A 19,190-nucleotide genomic window follows, 5' to 3' on the forward strand; every position below is an offset into this window, starting at 1 on the left:
ACATGCAAAGTAGACACATATATACACCTATACACTTACATGCATACACACATACACGTGTCCACACTCCTATTATTTAGTTGTTACACAGTTTTATATGTCATAAAAAAAAAACCCAGTTGCTGTAGACAGAGTAGAACTGCCCCATAGGGTTTCCAGGGAGCGCCTGGTGGATTCAAACTGCCGACCTTTTGGTTAGCAGCTGTAGCTCTTAACCACTACACCACCAGCGTTTCCAATGTATCTATATACAGGTGTATATATATGTAAGTATATGTATCCATATATATATACAGTAAAGCACATAAGGGGCACAAACATGGATACTTTTTAAACATAGCCAAACACCTTGCAGGATTGGTTTATGGGATCTGAAGTCTTAAGACCATACTCTTGTGGGACAGCTCAGTCAACTAGCATAATACAGTATGTAAAGTTTATGTTCTACATTCTAGCTTGGTGATTAGCATCTGGGGTCTTAAAAGCTCATGAGCGGCCATCTAATATACAACTGTTGGTCTCTACGCATTTGGAATAAAAAAAGAGAATAAACTAGTCCACAGGACTAAAAGTCTTACACAAATCACCACCTTAACCACCCTGAAACCAGAAGACTTAGATGGTACCCGGCTACTAATACTGGACGTTCTGATCACGAACACAATAGATGGATCCTGATAGAAGGGGAGCAAAATGAGGAACAGAAAAATTCTTAAAGGCCAGACATACTGGACTGATACTATCAGTACTATCGCCCTAAGATACTTTTTTTAAACCTTGAACCAATACTACTCCATGAAGTCATTTTTTAGCTAAATGACAAATTGGCTCATGAAATAAACAATATCATCTGTCAGTAAATCATCCAGATGAGACCAAATGGTCAATATTTACCCAAAAGCAAAGACGAGAAGGCAAGCGGGCAGGGAAACCAGATTACTGGAAATGAAACCACCAGAACAGAAATAATGAGAAAGTTGACGCACTGTGAAAAATGTAACCAATGTCACCGAACAAATTTTATAGAAATTTTTAAATGGGAACATAATTTGCTGTGTAAACTTTCACCAAAAGCATAATATTTTAATTAGAAAAGAAAAAAAACTGCTTCTGTTAATTAACACAAATGACATGTTGTTATTAGCTGTCATTTGTGGGCTCTGACTCATGGCGACCACATGTGCAACAGAATGAGACATTGTCTCAGACCATGCCATCTTCACCATCATTGGTATGCTTCAGTCCATTGTTGTGGCCACTGTGTATTTTGAGTGCTTTCCAACCTAGGAGGTTCATCTTCCAGCACTATGTCAGACAATATTTTATTCTGATCTATAGGGTTTTCATGGGTTAATTTTGGAAGTAGATTGCCAAGCCTTTCTTCCTAGCCCATCTTAGTCTGGAAGTTGCTAAAACCTGTTTAGCATCATAGCAACGTGCAAGCCTCCACTGACAGATGGGTAGTGGCTGCACATGACGTGTATTGGGCAAGAATTAAACCCAGGTTTCCTGCATGGAAGGCAAGAACTCTGCCACTGAACCACCACGCTCCCTGTCTCATTAATTACCATGGGCAAAAGCTAATGAGAACCTGGACCAAGGAAGGGGCAGTGGGAATAAAGACAAGAACCTGGATCTAAAATGAAATATTTTGGAGACAGCCTAAGTAGGTTTTGACAATGGATTAGTTTGTTGCAGGGAGACCCTGGATTGGCTGAAGGCCAGGTGCTGTGGATTGAATTGTGTCCCACCAAAAATATCTGTCAACTTGGCTAGGCCATGATTCCCAGTATTGTGTGGCTGTCCACCATTTTGTCATCTGATGTGATTTTCTATGTGTTTTAAATCCTGTGTTCATGATGTTAATGAGATGGGGTTAGCGGCAGTTATGTAGACTCAATCTACAAGATTAATCTACAATTTAAGCCAATCTCTTTTGAGATATAAAAGAAGTGAGCAGAGACACAGGGCGACCCCATACCACTAAGACACAAGAGACAGGAGAATAGCACATCCTTTCGACCCAGGGTCTCTGGGCTGAGAAGCAAGGCCTTCCTCCAGAGCCGACAGAGAGAGAAAACCTTCTCCTGGAGCCGATGCCCTGAATTCAGACTTGTAGCCTATTAGATTGTGAGTGAATACATTTCTCTTCCTTAAAGCCATCCACTTGTATTTCTGTCATAGCAGCACTAGATAACCCTGGTGGCGTAGTGGGTAAGTGCTATGGCTACTAACCAATAGGCTGGCACTTTGAATCCACCAGGCACCTCTTGAAAACTCTATGGGGCAGTTCTACTCTGTTCTGTAGCATAGGGTCACCATGAGTTGGAATCAACCTGACTGCACAGGTTTTTTGTTTTTTTTTTTTTAGATAGGCAAGACACCAGGGTTTGGCAGATTTGGGGAAATGATGATTTGGATAAAAGACTTATTCTCCTTGAAGCAAATACGGTGGTTAAGTAGGCGTGGAGTGTGCAGAAAAAAAGGATAGGAATGTAGAATGGACCCCAAAAGCTGGGGAAAACCACCAAATTCATGCCTGTGGGGGGATGGGATTGAGAAGGATGTAACTAGAGGACAGAGGAGACTTAACTTTTATCTGTAATACTTGTTTTCAAAAAGAAGTTGAAGCAATTGTAAATATTTGAGGAGGTACACACTGGTGCTTATATTAGTTTCTATACTTTTCTGTAGCTTTTAATTTCCAAAATACTAATGCTTGGAGTTATTTCTTTAAAAGAAACAAAGCATCAAGCATTTTTTGGAGTACCTGCTGTGTGCTTGGGCATTTGGGATATTTGCCCTTGGCAATGCTGAATTTTACCTAAACCCTGTGCTCCTGGGAAACTGCAATGGCTAAGAAATCCTCAGCTCCTTTTCTTTTCCTTGGGAATTCGTTTACATCCTTCCTCATATGACTTATATAAGACTCAGAGATTCCCCTCCGGACCCCACCTTGTTTACCTATGACAAAGTTTTTGCCTAAACTTTGAGACACTTGCTGATCTTATGATCAGAGTTTCCCCCTCCTGCAATAGTCCCTCTTCACGGAAGAAAGGCCTGGTGAACCGCTTCCTTTAAAAGATTACATCCAAGAAAACCCTATGGGGCAGTTCTACTTTGTAACACATGAAGTTGCCATGAGACAAAATTGATTCCACAGCAACTAGTTTTTTTTTTTTTTTTTTGCTACTACTTGTCTCCACAAAGCCCTCTTTGAAGTTACCAGTTCAGAAACTTGGCTTCTGTTTCCAGCTTGGCCAGTAAGTTTATGCCCCCGTGCAAGTCACTTTTCCCCATCAGGTCTCTTTCAGTTCTCAAATTCTTTGATTTAATTTTGTAACAGCATCTCAGCGTTCCTTTTCTCACAGAGATGGTCCTCCTAGTGCAGTACACTGGAGGATACTTCTCCCTAAAAGGAATGTAAATGCTATTGTTGTTAGTTGCCACGGAGCCGATTTCCACGCCTCCCACGTCTGGCGACCCCATGTGTGCAGAGCAGAACTGCCGGATACGGTTTTAAGGCTATGACCTTTCAAAGAGGATCCCCTGGACTGGTTTCAGAGGCGCCTCTGGGTGGGTTTGAATCGCCAACCTTCCAGCCTAATCAATAGCAGCCACTTCGGTATACTGAGTATCAAGAGTTGTTTTAGGTTCTGAGAGAAGAGTTTTCTAAAAAGTTTTTTCTGCCTTCATGCAGGTTACATTTTAGTGGATGAAGACAGACAAAAAAAAGGACATAGTGCATAACTACAAAGGGCAAAGCAAGGCCCGCAGTTAAATATTTATTTGTCCTCTGACTTCTACTAAACAAATCGACTCGACAGCAATTTTTTTTTTTTTTTTTTTTTAAACCCGAGTCAGTCTTCCCCGTCACCACGGTCCCTACCAGGCTCCAGACTCCTCCCGGGGCCCCGTCCCCGGAAACTGGGCCCGCCCACACCCTGACGTAGAAGTTCCGCGCCTCGCGGGGCTCACCCGGCCAATCGAAATGCGCAGAAGCTGCTCGGGCGCTGTTAAGCTCCGTCCCGTTACGTCAACGCGCGGCGACGGCTATGGGGCAGGGTGCCTGTGGCGCTTGGCGTCTTGGGGCGCTTCTGTGGCGTGGGGTCCTCTTCCGCGGATTGAGACCCACGGTGGGCGCGGGGATCCGACCTCCCTCGGGCCCGCCGCTCCGCCTGGCCTACCTGGCCCCCGGTCCCGCGCGCAGCCTGCACAGCGGGACCTGGTTGGAGAAGCGGGCAGAGGGTGTTGCCGACGAGGGGCGCCGGGAGTCGAGCACAGCAGGTGGGGGTGTGGGTCCTTCCAATGGGCGGCAAGGAGTCAGGCCCCCGCCGAGGAAACTCTGGGTTCCCCTTTGTATGTGTTCCTCTTGGAGTCACGAAACTCCTGGTTGTTGGCACCAACATTCCTATTTCAGTGAGGAAGCTGCGAGGCCAAGAAATGACCTCTCCAAAGCGTCACGCGTCCAGACGGCCTCACCGTCCTAACCCCCCTTCACACTCTTCCTGGAGTCCCGGAGAATGGACTTGTCGGGAGTGTAGGGGCTTGAGGATTCTGAGAAAGAGCCAGGGGTTAGGAGTTATGGAGCGTGAAGAAGCGCTAATAGGAGTTGGGGCCAATTTAAGATCCTCTAATCATTTTTTTTTTTTTAATCATTGCTCTTAAATTGGTCCTGTCTCCTCTAATCATTGCTTTGGGGCCGTGGTGGCGCAGTGGTTAAGAGCTTGGCTGCTAACCAAAAAGGTCGGCAGTTCGAATCCTTCAGCCGCTCCTTGAAAACCCTATGGGGCAGTTCTGCTCTGTCCTGCAGGGTCGCTATGAGTCAGAATCGACTCCACGGCAATGAGAAATCCCTGGGTGGTGCAAATGGTTAAGCACTCAAGTACTAGCCAAAAGGTTGGCGTTTTGAACCTACCCAGAGGCACCCCGGAAAACAGGACTGTCGATCTGCTTCCGAAAAGTTGTAAACGCTATGAAATTCTGCTCTGCACACATGGGGTCGTTGTGAGTTGGAATCGATTCCACAGCGATTGGTAATCATTGTTTTGGTAATCGTTGTAAAAGTTGTTAGAAACTTGAGAAATGGTAAATCGATCCCATCTGTGAAAGGATGGAGTCTGGAAGGAAAGATCTTAGTGAACTAAGCCACTAGGTCCTTAGAAGCCAACTTTAGGAATACACATTTACAGGCTAATTCTCCAAGCTTAAGAACAGAATGTTCAGATCTCTACCGAAAAAAAAATTTTTTTAGATTATCAGAAGTAAGGTATTGGGTAACCCAAATGGCTCTTTTTTTTTATTGTGGTGAAAATATAAACAAAACTTTCACCAATTTTCACATGTACAGTTCAGTGACGTTGATTACGTTTTTCATGTTATGCAACGTTTATCACTATCCTTTTCCAAATTGTTCCACCACCATTAACATAAACTCTTTGCCCCCTAAGCAAAAACTTCTCATTTTCCCCTTCTTTCCACAAGTAATCTTCTATATATTTATTTCATATAAGTGAGATCATACAGTATTTGTCCTTTTACGACTGACTTATTTTGCTCAGCATTGTTTCCTAAGTTCATCCATGTTGTGGCATGCATCAGGACTTCACTTCTCTCTATGGCTGAGTAATACTTCATTGTATGTATATACCACATTTTAACCATTCATGTGTTGGAGATTTCTGTTGCTTCCACCTTTTGGCTGTCGTCAGTAGTTCTGCAGTGAACATTGGTATACGGGTTTCTGCTTGCATTCTCGCTTTCACATCTTCTAGGTACTTCCTAGGACTGGGATTGCTGGTTCATATGGTAGTTCTGGAAACCCAGGTGGCGTAGTGGTTAAGTGCTATGGCTGCTAACCAAGAGGTGGCAGTTCGAATCCGCCGGGTGCTCCAAACTCTATGGGCAGTTCTACTCTGTCCTATAGGGTTGCTATGAGTTGTACTCAACTCGACGGCAGTGGGTTTTTATGCTAGTTCTAGGTTCAACTTTTTTTTTTTTTTTAATATTTTATTGTGCTTTAGGTGAAGGATCCTGGTGGCGTAGTGGTTCAGTGCTACAGCTGCTAACCAAAGGGTTGGCAGTTCGAATCCGCCAGGCACTCCTTGGAAACTCTATGGGGCAGTTCTACTCTGTCCTGTAGGGTTGCTGTGAGTTGGAATCGACTCGATGGCACTGGATTTGTTTTTTTTTTTTTTACAGAGCAGTTTCCCATTCAACAGTTTGTACACAGACTATTCCAAGACACTGGTTGCAATCCCCTCGATGTGTCAGCACTCTCCCCATTTCCATCCTGGGTTCCCTATTACCTTTAGTCCAGTTTTCCTACCCTTCCTGCCTTCTTGTCTTTGCTTTCAGCAGATTTTGCTCTTTTGGTCTCATGATTAACTGTTCTAAGGAGCTCATTCCTCTTGGGTGTTATTGTTTATTTTGTAGGCCTGTTGTTTGACTGAAAGGTGATCTCCAGGAATGGCTTTAGTTCCAGATGAGAAGGATGTCTTAGGGCCGTAGTATCGGGGGCTCCTCCAGTCTCTGTCAGACAAGTCAGTCTGGTCTTTTGTGTGAATTTGATTTTTTTGTTCTACATTTTTTTCTCCCACTCTGTCCAGGACCCTCAGCTGTGATCCTCGGTAGTGGTAGCCGGGCACCATCTAGTTCCTCTGTTCTCTAGGTCATGTAGGCTGTAGTTCATGTGGTCCGTTAGTCCTTTAGACTAATTACTCCCTTGAGTCTTCGGTTTTCTCCTTTGCTCTGGCCGGGATGAGACCAGCAGTTGTATCTTAGGTGGCCGCTCGCAAGCTTTTAAAACCCCACATGCTACTCACTAAAGTAGGTTGTAGAAACCGCCTTTATGAGCTATGTTATGCCAGTAGGCCTAGATGTCACCCAAGCTTTCAAGCCTAGTAACTTCGCCATGCAAGTTGTTTGGCTATGTCTAGGAAGTTTCCATGACTATGCTCCTTGTGTGTCCTATCGTCTACAGATGTGTGTATAGTAGTATCTGCAGTCCAACCTGTATCTGCAGGTGAGTGTGCTCCCTTGCACGCTCCCACTTTTTAGCTTACTTCTCTACCTGTGTATCCATTAGTAGATTATTATTTGTTAATACTGTTGGTGTAGGGCTATGTTATGGTAATTACCATGATTGCCCTTTATTCTTGAGTTCCTCTCAGTGCCTTCCTTGCCTTGGTCCTGTTGTGTAAGTTCAGTTTTTTGAGGAACTGCCAAAATGTTTTCCTCAGGGGCTGTACCATTTTACATTCCCACTAGCAATGGAGGAAGGTTCCAGTTTCTCCATGTCACCAAGACCTGTTACTGTCCTTTTTTTTAATGATTGCCATATTCTAATGGGGGGGGGGGTGAGGTGGTATCTCATTGTTTTGATTTGCCATCTCCCTAATGGCTAATGGGAGCCCCTGGTGGTGCAGTGTGTAAGAGCTTGGTTGCTAACCAAAAGGTCAGTAGTTTTAATCCACCAGCTGCTCCTTGGAAATCCTATGGAGCAGTTCTCCTATTCTGTAGGGCTGCTATGAGTCCATTTGGTTTGGTTTGTTTAATGGCTAATGAGGACCCCTGGTGGCACAGTGGTTAAAGTGCTCAGCTGCAACCAAAAGGTCATAGGTTCGAACCCACCAGCCGCTCTGTGCGAGGAAGATGTGGTAGTCTGCTTCTGTAAAGATTTACAGCCACAGAGACCCTATGGGGCAGTTCTACTCTGTTATACTAGGGTTGCTATGAGTTGGAATTGACTCAACGGCAGTGGGTTTGGTTTTTGGAAATGGCTAAAGACAGAGTCCTGGTGGTGCAATGATTAAACACTTGGCTGCTAACCAAAAAGTTAGTGGTTCAAACCCACCAGCCACTCCTTGGGAGAAAAGACCTGGCAATCTGCTCCTGTAAAGATTACAGCCTAGGAAACCTTGTGGGGCAGTTCTAACCCCTCTTGTAGGGTCAATATGAATTGGAATCAACTCGTCAGCACACAGCAACAATGGCTAAAGATGCTGAGCATCTTTTCAAGTACTTGTTGGCCATTTGAATATCCTCTTTGTCCATTCAAGGCTTCCGTTGATTTTTTGATTGGGTTATCTTTTTATTAAGTTGAAGTTTATTTTATTTTAGTACATTTTGGATATTAGACCTTTACCAGACCCAAAAATTTTCTCCCAATCTGTAGGTTTTTCTCTTCACTTTCTTGGCAGTGTTCTTTGATGAACAAAAGTATTTAGTTTTTGCAAGGTCTCATTTATTTACTTTGGTTTTTGCTTATACTTTTGTTATATCTGATAAACTATTAAAAACAAGGTTCCATAGCCTCACCCCTACATGTTCTTCTAAGATTTTTATGGTTTTAGTTTTCGCATTTAAGTTCTTGATCTATTTTGAGTTGGTTTTTGTGTATGGTGTGACTCATGAGTCACTCTTCTGCATGTGAAAGACCAATTTTCCTAGTACCACTTGTTGAAGAGACTCTTCCTTACCCATTGAATGGACTTAGCACCTTTGTCAAAAATCAGTTGACTGCAGATGTATGGATTTATTTCTGGACTCTCGATTCTATTCTGTTGGCCTGTATGTCTGTTGGAAACCCTGGTGGTGTAGTGGTTAAGAGCTACAGCTGCTAACCAAGAGGTCAATAGTTTGAATCCATCAGGCACTCCTTGGAAGTCCTATGGGGCAGTTCTACTGTCCTAAAGGGTCACTATGAGTCTGAATTGACTCAATGGCAGTAGGTTTAGGTTTTTTAAAAAATATGTTATTATACCAGTATCAGGCTGTTTTAATTACTGTGGCTTAATATAGGGTTGCTATGAGTCGGAATCGAGTTGACAGCAACGGGTTTTTTCGTTTTTAATATAGTATGTTTTGAAATCAGGACATGTGAGATTTCCTACTTTATTCTTCAAGTTTTATTTTTTTTCCTATTTGGGGTCCACTGCCCTACCATATAAATTTGAGACAACTGGCTTTTTAGGAAAAAGTTAAGGATTAAAAATGAGAATTGCTATTAAAATTTCAGCTCACATTGACTAGCTGGGTGATGTTGGGCCACACATTAATTCTGCAGTGTCTCAAGTTTCCTCATCTATTTAAGTGAAGGGAGTGGACCAGATACTACTTAGGAGCCCTTCCAGCTCACAGTTCTAGTTCTGTGACCCTCTAGATCTGGGATTCGATTTAACATGCCTCAGAGTATCACCCCCTCTCCAACTTGCACTATTTTTTTTCTCTGTGTAGCATTTCTGTTTGTGGCTTATTGCTCATTTCTTAGAGTACTAGGGAATAAAAAGTCATCTGTTGCTGACATGTCGCTCTCTATTACATTGTGATAATAGCAATATATGTACGGTGGGTCTGGGTAACCTGAGCACCCTGATCATAAAACTTGAACATGCTATATGCAAAACACTGTTCAGGTTCAGCTTCCAGGAGTCCTGGGCCCTACAGTCTTTCAGAACATTTTAGATCTAAACACCTTCATGGAGAAGCCATTTCACCTGCAGCTCTGAGTATATACCAACTACCAGTTGCCGTCGAGTTGATTCCGACTCATGGTGGTCCCAATGTGTGTCAGAGTAGAACTGTGGTACATAGGGTTTTTAGTAACTGATTTTTTTCATAAGTAGATTGTCAGGCCTTTCTTCCAGTTTGCCTTTGCATGGGCTCCAATCTCCAACCTTTTGGTTAGCAGCTGAGCGAGTTAACTGTTTGCACCACCAGGCACTCCTGAGTACATATAGTGTCTGCCTTTTACTTGGCCATCTGACAAGCAAATCTTTGTGCATTTCAGATCATACTGGTCCCAAGTTTGACATCGAGACGCTGGTTTCACTTCTGAGGCAAGAAAATGCAAGAGATATTTGTGTAATCAGGGTTCCTCCTGACATGAGATATACAGATTACTTTGTGATTGGAAGTGGAACGTCCACCCGACACTTACATGCTATGGCCTACTACATTGTGAAGATGGTAGGATGCTCTCTTTTCTCTTTTGGACCATTCGCTGAGTGGGATAGCGTCAGTGCGTCTGGCTGAGGAGCAACACTTAGAAAGTAAACCTGTCATATGAGGTTGTAAAAGAAGCCCGTATTTTCAAAGCTTTTATGAGGGTGGTTTATGTTCTTTGATAGAAATACCCTGATTCAGTACAGTTAGATATTTGTCCCATCCCTTTTACTAATTGTTGCCTCTTGAGACCACAAGGGAAGGAAAAAAAAAAAAAGTAACTTGAGGCAAGCTAGAAGACAGTAGACCCAGAGAGCTTTCTAGAGCTGCATGGTCCAAGTGGTATCAAGTAGCTACATGGGGCTATTTAAAAATAAGTTAAAAATTCTGTTCCCTCAGTTATACTAGCCACATTTCAGTTGCTCAGGAATCACACGGGCTAACGGCTACCATGTTGGACAACACAGCTATGAAACATGTCCATCATTGCAAAAAAGTTCTATTGGACAGTGGTAGTCTAGAGTTTAATTCAAATGTTTGAGCAGGTCCAGTGTTCCCAAGCACTATGTTGAGTTCACAGGGAAGGCAGTTCATTTTCCAACTGGACTGAATACAAATCAGAATGAGGAAGAAACTGTGTGTTGGAAGCTACCAGTTGATTCTGATACTATTCCTCAGAGGAACATACCTCTCTCTGCTGAAATTCAGTCATAGAAAGGACAGTCAGCACCAAAAGAATAGCTGGGATTGCCTAGGGATGGGTAAAATAAGAAAAGGACTGGGGCCAGAGTCTCGGTACAACATGACAGAGCAGGGGAAGATTCCAAAAAAGGGTAGTGAGAGGGACTGGAAGAGAGCCAGGAGAGCATGGAATAAGATGAAGACTTAGTAGTGACTGCTGGACTTGGGATATGAAAGGAATGGGAGAGTTTTCACAGAAGTTTCTATGGAAGAGAAAGGACAAGGGCATGAAAATTTTATAAAATTTTAGATACAAAGAGAAATGCAGGGTCAAGCTACAGCTATGAGGAATGACTAAACTAGTTCCCAAATTAAGACCAAGAAAATACCATCAGACCCTGAGTAAGAGCAGAGACCCACCTCTACCTCCTTTAATATATGACCTGGCTTTTTTCAGTACAAATACCTGAAGTGTAAAAGTGACCCTCACGTTAAGATAGAAGGGAAGGACACTGATGACTGGCTGTGTGTGGACTTTGGTGAGTTATTTTGGCCATTTTATAGATAAATAGTTGATATTGCACTAATGTTTAATTGATTTTAGTGTAAGGCATAAGATCAAATTGCTGAGTGCTTTTTCGTAGAAAATTTTTGGAACTTAACCAAAATTTTATTTAATTGTAATGCAGGTGGTCTTATTCACTCATGAAATCTTCATCTGGCCAAAGTACGCTAGGTAATGCACTCTTGGAGAAAGAGCTATGTACTATATGGTTTATATAGGTATAGATGTAAAACTAACCACACAGGTTTGGAAGATGGTGGATAGCAGGATGGATAACACAGTAGAAGCAGGAGAGGAAGGCTGGAAGGCAGGGGGGTGACCTGGGCTTTAAATAACAGATGATGGTGAAGGGTATTCAAGACATGGAAAATGACAAAAGCGGAGACCTGGAACTTTGAAAAGGAAAAACAAGTTTGGGTATTAATATATGGATCGTTTCAACATCTCCCTACAAAATTATTATAAAAGGAGAAATAATTACACATAAAGACCTGTAAGAAGTCTGAGATTTTACCCTACTTATAAACTAACAAGTTGCCAGTCTCATGGAAAGACAACAGGTTACTCGCAGCAATAGCAGTAGCTAGTATGAGCATTTTTATGCCAGTTTCTCAAGTCCATAGGGCAACACAGAGGGCCAGATGATACGTGAACACAGTGGGTAGTGTTACTAGAGAGGAACCCTGAGCTTAGGGAACCCAGGTCTTTTATAGTAGGCAATAAGTGTGCCTGCCTGTTGCTCTGGTGGCATTCCAAGGCTGTAAAGCTAGGGTTTCTCAGTCTTGGCACTATTGACATTTTAGACCAGATAATTTGGGGGGGGGGGGGGCACTATTCTGTGCACTACAGGATGTTTAGCAGTGTCCCTGCCACCCCATCCCTAGTTGTGACAATTAAAAATGTCTCTAGACTTTTGGTCTGGAGGGAGGCACTATTTCTGTCTAAGATTATTCATTATACAATACAAACATCCTTGAAAAGGTAGTCCAGAACAAAGGGCAGACAGTGTTTTGCTCACATGATGTATAGAAATGTGAGACCCATGGAGAGTTGTCTTCCAAGAGAAACTTGACAAGACACTGCCTTTAATCACTTGGATAAAATTAACGCTACCCGTAATGCTACATACTAACACCATGTACTTGTATGATGCACTGAGAAAACCACAGCATCACTTACGTGTTTTTGCTGTGGTGAGGCATTGCTAGTTCCCAGGTGATGCTAATTTAGGGACCACTGTTTAAGAACGACTGCTCTAGTTCCTAGAGGTGTACTAGCTACAGAAGGTTGTGAGATCACAAGAATAAAGTCTTTTTCATTGTAACTCTTATCTGTCCCTGATAGGCAACATGGTGATTCATTTGATGCTTCCAGAAACCAGAGAAACCTATGAATTAGAGAAATTATGGACCCTGCGTTCTTATGATGACCAGTTAGCTCAGATGGCACCTGAGACATTACCTGAAGACTTCATTCTTGGAATAGAAGACAACATATCATCCCTGACTCCAGTGGAGTTCAAGTGTGAATAAAATTATATGAACTGCTTTAGTCATTTCAGATTTGGATTCAGTTGCTTCTCTGAAAATATAGTTCCGGAGCCCCATCTACTTGGTTAGGTTGTTGTTAAAACAAGCCTTGCCTACCTCATGGGCACTCATGTTCACTGATACCTACAAATTGTGCCTGTCTCTATTCCTGGGGATTACAACAGGATTTCCGGGAGTTAGCACTGGCCCCTTTGCTCCTCTTAAGCTCTGCTCAGGTTTTATTTAATTTTGCTTTAATGCAAATATTCTGTAGAGTGAATGGCCAAATTAAAAACAAAAACCTACCATCACACCTGTCCAGTTTACCTTTTCTTTGAGGTGATTGAGGGCAGCAGTAAATACTAAGATGTTCTTTTTGGATATGGCTTCTAAACTCTTCGAGAGCACCCCAAATGACAGAAGAAAGCAAAAATTTAGACAAAGTTTCAAATCTCATGGATCCTCAAAGTCATGCAGATCTGCCATGCCACTGAAAGTTAAGTATGTTTTGGGAGGGTACAGGAGGTTGTTAGCTTAGTATAAAAATAAAAAATGTTGGGAAAACTTTAACATCTGTAACTCTTAGTTCACACACAGCAGTATTATCAAGGCTCACATTAAGTTCCACGGAACGGAGAAATAAACATTTTACCAGTAGACATTGGCACTTGAGGTTGACATAGTATTACTAAAAATCTGTTTAAGTTCTTAGTTTGACTAAATTCAAAACATTCATATTCAATTTGAAAAACCAAAAATATATTACACACCAGGCTCCATCTAATGATGAAAAACTTTATTCTGCATAAAGGTATCTGGAAAATGAAGCTGCACTGGGGGCACATTATAGATGAGGAATGATCATACATGGTGAGTACAAAACTCAATTACAGATTTATTTCCTAGCTATTACCAGATACTCCAAATTACCAATGCTTAATTGAAAGTAAAACATGATTTGCCACACTAAAAGGCTAGAAGTGAAACATGACAGAATTTAAACCAGCAGATATAAATGCAGCACCTATCTGTATTAAGAAAAATCACATACTGGAGAAAATAAAATATTGAGGAAGAACTCTGGCATTAAACACATCTCACCTGAAATCCAGTCCATGGTTTTTTTTTTTTGCAATTTTAATTCATTATATGAAAACAAATCATGAATGCTATATGAATTCAGTGACAAAAAAGGGCACTTTTTGGCTAAAACTACAAAATAAATTGCTTTTCTGAAAACATTTCAAGCCATTTTCAAAATGCCTAATTGGTATACTGATCTTCAGAAAAACTTACCTAGTCCATGTAGAAATTTATCTTGAGATACAAATGAGGCAAAATGATTTTTTAAAGGGTATTGTATATGCCCTTCAGATCAGTGTAACATGACTGTGATCATCTTATGAACAAAAAGCAACACAAAAACAACTCAGAGAGCAGCATGGCCTTGGAGACCACCCACACCCACACAATTGTCCCTACCGGGCTTTGCCATCAAATTAAGGATTAGGCAAACAAGTTCATTATCAAAGGGCAAATACCTTATCACAGTCATTCAAATTATATTCCAAAAGTTGTTTTCTTGTATTCCCTACTTTCTGACTTATCTTCAGACAGCTGGTTGTATAGTGTACAAGAAATCCCGCCGCATATGTAGTATCTTAGGTGGCTTATTCTTCTTATTTTTTTAAATTTATCATCATTTAAAAAAACCTTCAAAATAGCTTAGTGAGGCCCACAGACAGTGCCTGGCACACGTAGATGTCGCGCCTTCTCAGACCGCCCCAGTGGTCTTCACAAAGCATTTATTTTGGGGCCTGCTCAAAGTATAGACCAGTTAGGCTGAAGTCTATTGGCAAACTAAGCATCCTAGAAGACAAGCTGAAGCTTCCTGTTTGCCAATCAGTTTCAAGTCCACAGGGGCTGCATTTCCATTGGTGCACTTTCCTTAGGTAGTGATAGTCAAAAGCACAAAGCATTTATGCATTCAGTCACGTAGCCAAACAAAAAACCCAAGTCTCCCAAAGCCATTTAAACTAGCCGTTCCCAAACCTCCTGCCACCACTTTGTTAGTATCATCAAAAACTTTCCCTACCATATAACAAAAAAATAAACGGTATCGCTGCTCTCCAAACATAGGCACTGCTCCGAATCTTTGAATGCTTATTGGATTTTCCAACTAATAACTGTCAAAAGCCTCAAAAAAATCTTATTTTTCCAACTTTACTGTCACCAGCCAGAAGTAAAATTCTTTCCTCAGTTATTTGCCTGTTAGCCGGTAGCTGATTAAATTCATTTTTTAAAAAAGGTTGGACTTTTTATAAAGTATATAAAATTTTCAGGAAAAAAAATTTTTTTTTTTGCTTTTCATTGCATTACTGAATACCTGAGGTAGTTGAGTAAAAATGCACGTTTAATCCCCCTGCCAACACGATTCAGCACTTCCCTTAGGTTATTCATGTTAGTGTTAGATAAAACAAGTTTTTCTATGCTAGTGGCTTAACATTTAAGTTCCTCTGATAATTCTATTTGGATCCAACTTTAACAATTGGATTTAGGAACAATTTGTTTTTCTTTGATGAATTTAGTAAACGCATCATTAAACCAATCTCTGGCATGACTGGGGGAATGTTACCTCCTGGGGGAACATGTGTTACCTGTGAGAATACGACAGAAGGGAAGTGCAGAGCTCCTCTCTCCCCCTCCCCCACTAAGTTCTTTTTAAAGCTGGGTGTCATACATTTTAGAGAGCATAAAGTATACATTCTCACAGAGACAGGAGTTCAAAAGTTGCCTGGTCCTCAAAGAAACGACTGGCTAGGTAAAAACTTGTGCATGTGATTCTGGACAGGGGTTCAGCGCCCATCTGTTGGTTAAGCAATCTGTCTTTGGTTTGGCATCTCTGCCTCTGTGGTGGGCTGTTTCCTGAGCCTTTATTTTCGTCTTGACTGAGGTGGTCCACTTTGCAGAGCCTTCTGCTGTTGGTGTTGTTTTACCTGAGTCAGAATTTCCTGAATTTTTCTCTGGGCAACCTGCAAAAGGACAGAGCTTTGAAAAATTCTACCTGATCAAAAACTACTCTCCCATTTTAACAACTCTGAATAGAAACTCACTTGAGGACTAAGGATACAGACTCATCAGAGTTTGCGAGTCTCTGAAATCATCTGCTAAAAAGGGGACTACAAGTGCTAAGCATCAACAATCTTAAATAATTATATTGGGTGGGATGCGGGTGTCGGTACCCAGGGTAGAACTGTCTCCATTTGAGAAGCATAAAACTTGGTTATCACAGTAAAAGAGCCCACTTGCCTGGCAAGCATAGAAGTGGCCAGTTATTTTGACAACGACTTGGTCATTCTCATCGGGCGTCTGGTCACGAGGGACAACAACTTCTGCGCTTGACAAATTCTGGAGCTCATTCACCTGGAAAAGATAAACACAAATCATGTTAAGTGGAGTTTTTTAAAGCTATTTCCTAAGCACTTACTCTGTGCCAGGCTATGGCTTTACAAATGTCACGTAATCTGTTAATCCTACAAGCTTGTTAGGACTGTCCCCACTTCAAGATGATTAAAACCAAGGTTCATCTAGAGAAAGTGACTTGCCCAAAGTTATACAATGAGTGAATGACAGAACCAGATTTACGCCCAGAAATTTTAAGTAGCTTTGAAAACGACTGACTTAAAAGTTGTACGAGTCTGCAACTGGAAACAGTTTGCTTTGTTCAGTTACAGAGGTACAAGTATAGATAAAATTTTCTAATTTTCATCTCCTGTTATGTGTTTGTACAGTAGAAATAAAAAGCTGATGTTACATCAACAGACCGTTTAATGCCCCTCACAAACATGGGACAGCCCTCTCACACAAGTGGTCTCAGAGACACATTATTTTAGCAGTAGCTGACACCAACACTTAGGAGGAACAAAAGGCAATCTTCCAAACCTTGGCCAAGATGGTCCTGACTTATGAAATTAGCCAAAATTCAGGGACTTGGAACTCCTAAGTACCTTTCAGTGCTTTCCCTTTCATACCACTGCACAGGATTTGCTGAAGTACTTGCCGTTTTGCCTCCTTTTCCAATAACTCTGCCAGCAGCAAAGGATGGCACTCTGATATGAGCTTCGAGTTTCACTTCTTCTTTAGGACTAACAAAGTTTTCTTCTTTAATTTTTCCGTAAATTCTTCCCTGAGCCTACAGATAAGAACATATCCTGTGAGTGTCATTCCTATCAGAAGCACAAAAGTCTTAACAGTCTCACCTCACGTACGATAATGGGCCACTGGGCACATTTCACCTCTGGGAAGACAGGTAAATTGAACAAATCCTATAAGCAACCGTTAAGGAACTCTCAAAATTAAAGGCTTTTGGTTTGTTTTGAAAAATAATTTTGGCTGTTTCTACTCTGCTCTTAGTTACATAAATTTCCATTGAGATTCTTTCTACTGGTATATTAGGCACATGTAAGGGAGAAGTCCAGCCACTGAGCTCTTGCACAGAAGTTACTCTCCAAATCTATCCATTTGTTACCTTGAACTGAGCCTCTGGAGGCCCAGTGATAATCACCATCCTCACTTTTGCATCTGGTGCTTCAGCTGGCGCGATCTGTAACAGACCCATCAACAATGGGTTATGAAACTTTCAGGTGCCACTGACAGAAACCAAATGCAAATAAGCTTCACATTTGCACAGGAATGACTAAACAGAAAAAGCCCAGAAGAAAGTTATGGGCAGTGATTAAGGTAGATTAGTCAATTATGGTTCCTGCCACATACTATATATTTAATATTAGACAAAACTCCACATGCAATCTCTCAGTTAATCCTTACCACATCCTGATGAGGTATTACCCTCCACTTTAAAGATGGGGAAACTGAAGGCCAGAGAAGTTGAGTCACCTGGCCTGTGATCACACAGCTAATAGAGCTGGAGGGGGAGCTGAGTCTGTGTCCCTGGCCCATGCTGCTAATCCCTACACCAGTGGTGCTTAGTGTGCTCCTCGGCCCACTTGTGTCAGAATCCCCTGGGCTTCCAGTCTGCAGCAGATTCCTCCAGAGACACTGGTTTGAGGCCACTGCCTCACACAACCTTTTCCATTTTTGTGAGAAAGGGGACTGCTTTTTAATTATGTCTGGGTTACTGAATTGCTCTTATAGAATTTAAAAGGAAAACTTTCTTAAGCTGTTTTCATAAATTTTTTTGCTACGTTTACAAATCTAAGATAATTAGTAAATTCCTCAAAGTATGCCATTGGAGTAATATACGAAATAAACATTAATTTGACAAAAAAGGAAATTCAGACTTTCTAGTTTTGCATAGTACATGAAATCATTCAGAAAGCCCAGACTCAGGGAAGGGTGCAGAGACTATTGAAGGGAGAAGAAACCAGCATTGCCCCAGCGTCACAGTAAGGAAAAGATTTTGGGACCCAGGATTCAAAGGAGTCGTTTTGAAAAACATTTATGCCAGACATATTCGTTATCCAAGAAGCACATTAATTTACATTATTTAAATATACATTACTACTATATAAGAATACCAAAACCAAACCCACTGCCGTCGAGTCGATTCTGACTCATAGCAACCCCATAGGACAGAGTAGAACTGCCCCATAGAGTTTCCAAGGAGTGCCTGGCAGATTCAAACTGCTGACCTCTTGGTTAGCAGCCGTAGCACTTAACCACTATGCCACCAGGGTTTCCTATATAAGGATAGGAAACAAAAATACAGTAACAGTCACCCCAAATTCCACCACTCGAGATGATCCCTGTCAATTGATAGTGTCTATTAAACCTTCTTCTGTACATATGATTACAATCAAGACTCTTTAATGGAATCACGCTTTCTTCCTCTCCCAAAATAAAGCTAACATTTCTATACCTAGGGTCCAATTGATACTACTAATTTATGCTGGGTACTGGTTAATTTTGAGTCTATGAAACAAGCAAATGATTTCTTCCTTTTAGTTCAAGCTCTCAGGATTATTCACAGGAAACCTCTGGAGAGATTATCATTCTCACCTTTCCAGCTAGTTTTTATATTAAATAATATTTTGCTGAGTTTTCAGTGAAGGTTTACACAGCAGTTTAGGTTCCCATTCAAGGGGTTCTACAGATTGTTCAGTGACACTGGTTACATTTTTCACAATTCATGAACATTCTCGGTATTTCTGTCTTGGTTGCTCCATTTCCATTAATCTAGTTTCCCTGCCCCCTTACATTCTTACTCTTGTTTTAAAGTAACTGTTAATCGCTTGGTCTCAGATGATTTTTTAGCTAGTTTTCTTTTTTAAAAAATACCTTTGTCAATACTGGTGATAGAGGGCTTGGGGCTAAGGGCACTCATACACTGAGGTTAGGAATATAAACTGCTATACTGTTTGAAGAACCTGAAAAACACATTATGTCCTCTGACCTACCAAGTCTTTCCATAAACCTGTATTACAGAAACAAGGTGGTATACAATTTTGCTA

The 19,190-nt window shown here is 41.5% G+C and overlaps 2 protein-coding genes across 3 annotated transcripts in view; one reads left to right on the forward strand and one right to left on the reverse strand.

Moving 5' to 3' along the window:
- Window positions 1–4,053: 4,053 nt before the first annotated feature.
- MALSU1 (mitochondrial assembly of ribosomal large subunit 1) lies at window positions 4,054–13,312 on the forward strand. The gene is made up of 4 exons (XM_049894160.1): window positions 4,054–4,287; window positions 9,791–9,969; window positions 11,084–11,165; window positions 12,536–13,312. Exons 1-4 carry the CDS (start codon window positions 4,056–4,058, stop codon window positions 12,721–12,723), a joined length of 681 nt encoding a protein of 226 aa, XP_049750117.1. The 5' UTR covers window positions 4,054–4,055; the 3' UTR covers window positions 12,724–13,312.
- Window positions 13,313–15,434: 2,122 nt separating this feature from the next.
- IGF2BP3 (insulin like growth factor 2 mRNA binding protein 3) overlaps window positions 15,435–19,190 on the reverse strand; it is a 128,813-nt gene continuing 125,057 nt past the window's right edge. For both annotated transcript variants that reach the window (XM_049894153.1, XM_049894154.1), the window contains 4 exons: window positions 17,249–17,323; window positions 16,781–16,912; window positions 16,030–16,143; window positions 15,435–15,752 (listed from right to left, as the gene is read on the reverse strand). In XM_049894153.1, the coding sequence (XP_049750110.1) occupies window positions 15,654–15,752; window positions 16,030–16,143; window positions 16,781–16,912; window positions 17,249–17,323 (420 nt within the window). In that variant the 3' untranslated portion in view covers window positions 15,435–15,653. The remainder of the gene's footprint in view (window positions 15,753–16,029; window positions 16,144–16,780; window positions 16,913–17,248; window positions 17,324–19,190) is intronic.

The sequence above is a fragment of the Elephas maximus genome, chromosome 8, assembly GCF_024166365.1.
Source record: "Elephas maximus indicus isolate mEleMax1 chromosome 8, mEleMax1 primary haplotype, whole genome shotgun sequence".
NCBI lineage: Eukaryota > Metazoa > Chordata > Mammalia > Proboscidea > Elephantidae > Elephas > Elephas maximus.

What these genes read in the sequence shown, in the direction of transcription:
- MALSU1 (XM_049894160.1), top strand. Translation starts at nt 4,056, where the DNA reads ATGGGGCAGGGTGCCTGTGGCGCTTGGCGTCTTGGGGCGCTTCTGTGG. An exon ending in CCTACTACATTGTGAAGATG is followed by an intron (nt 9,970 to 11,083) that starts GTAGGATGCTCT and finishes GGCTTTTTTCAG; the next exon opens with TACAAATACCTGAAGTGTAA. An exon ending in CTGGCTGTGTGTGGACTTTG is followed by an intron (nt 11,166 to 12,535) that starts GTGAGTTATTTT and finishes TGTCCCTGATAG; the next exon opens with GCAACATGGTGATTCATTTG.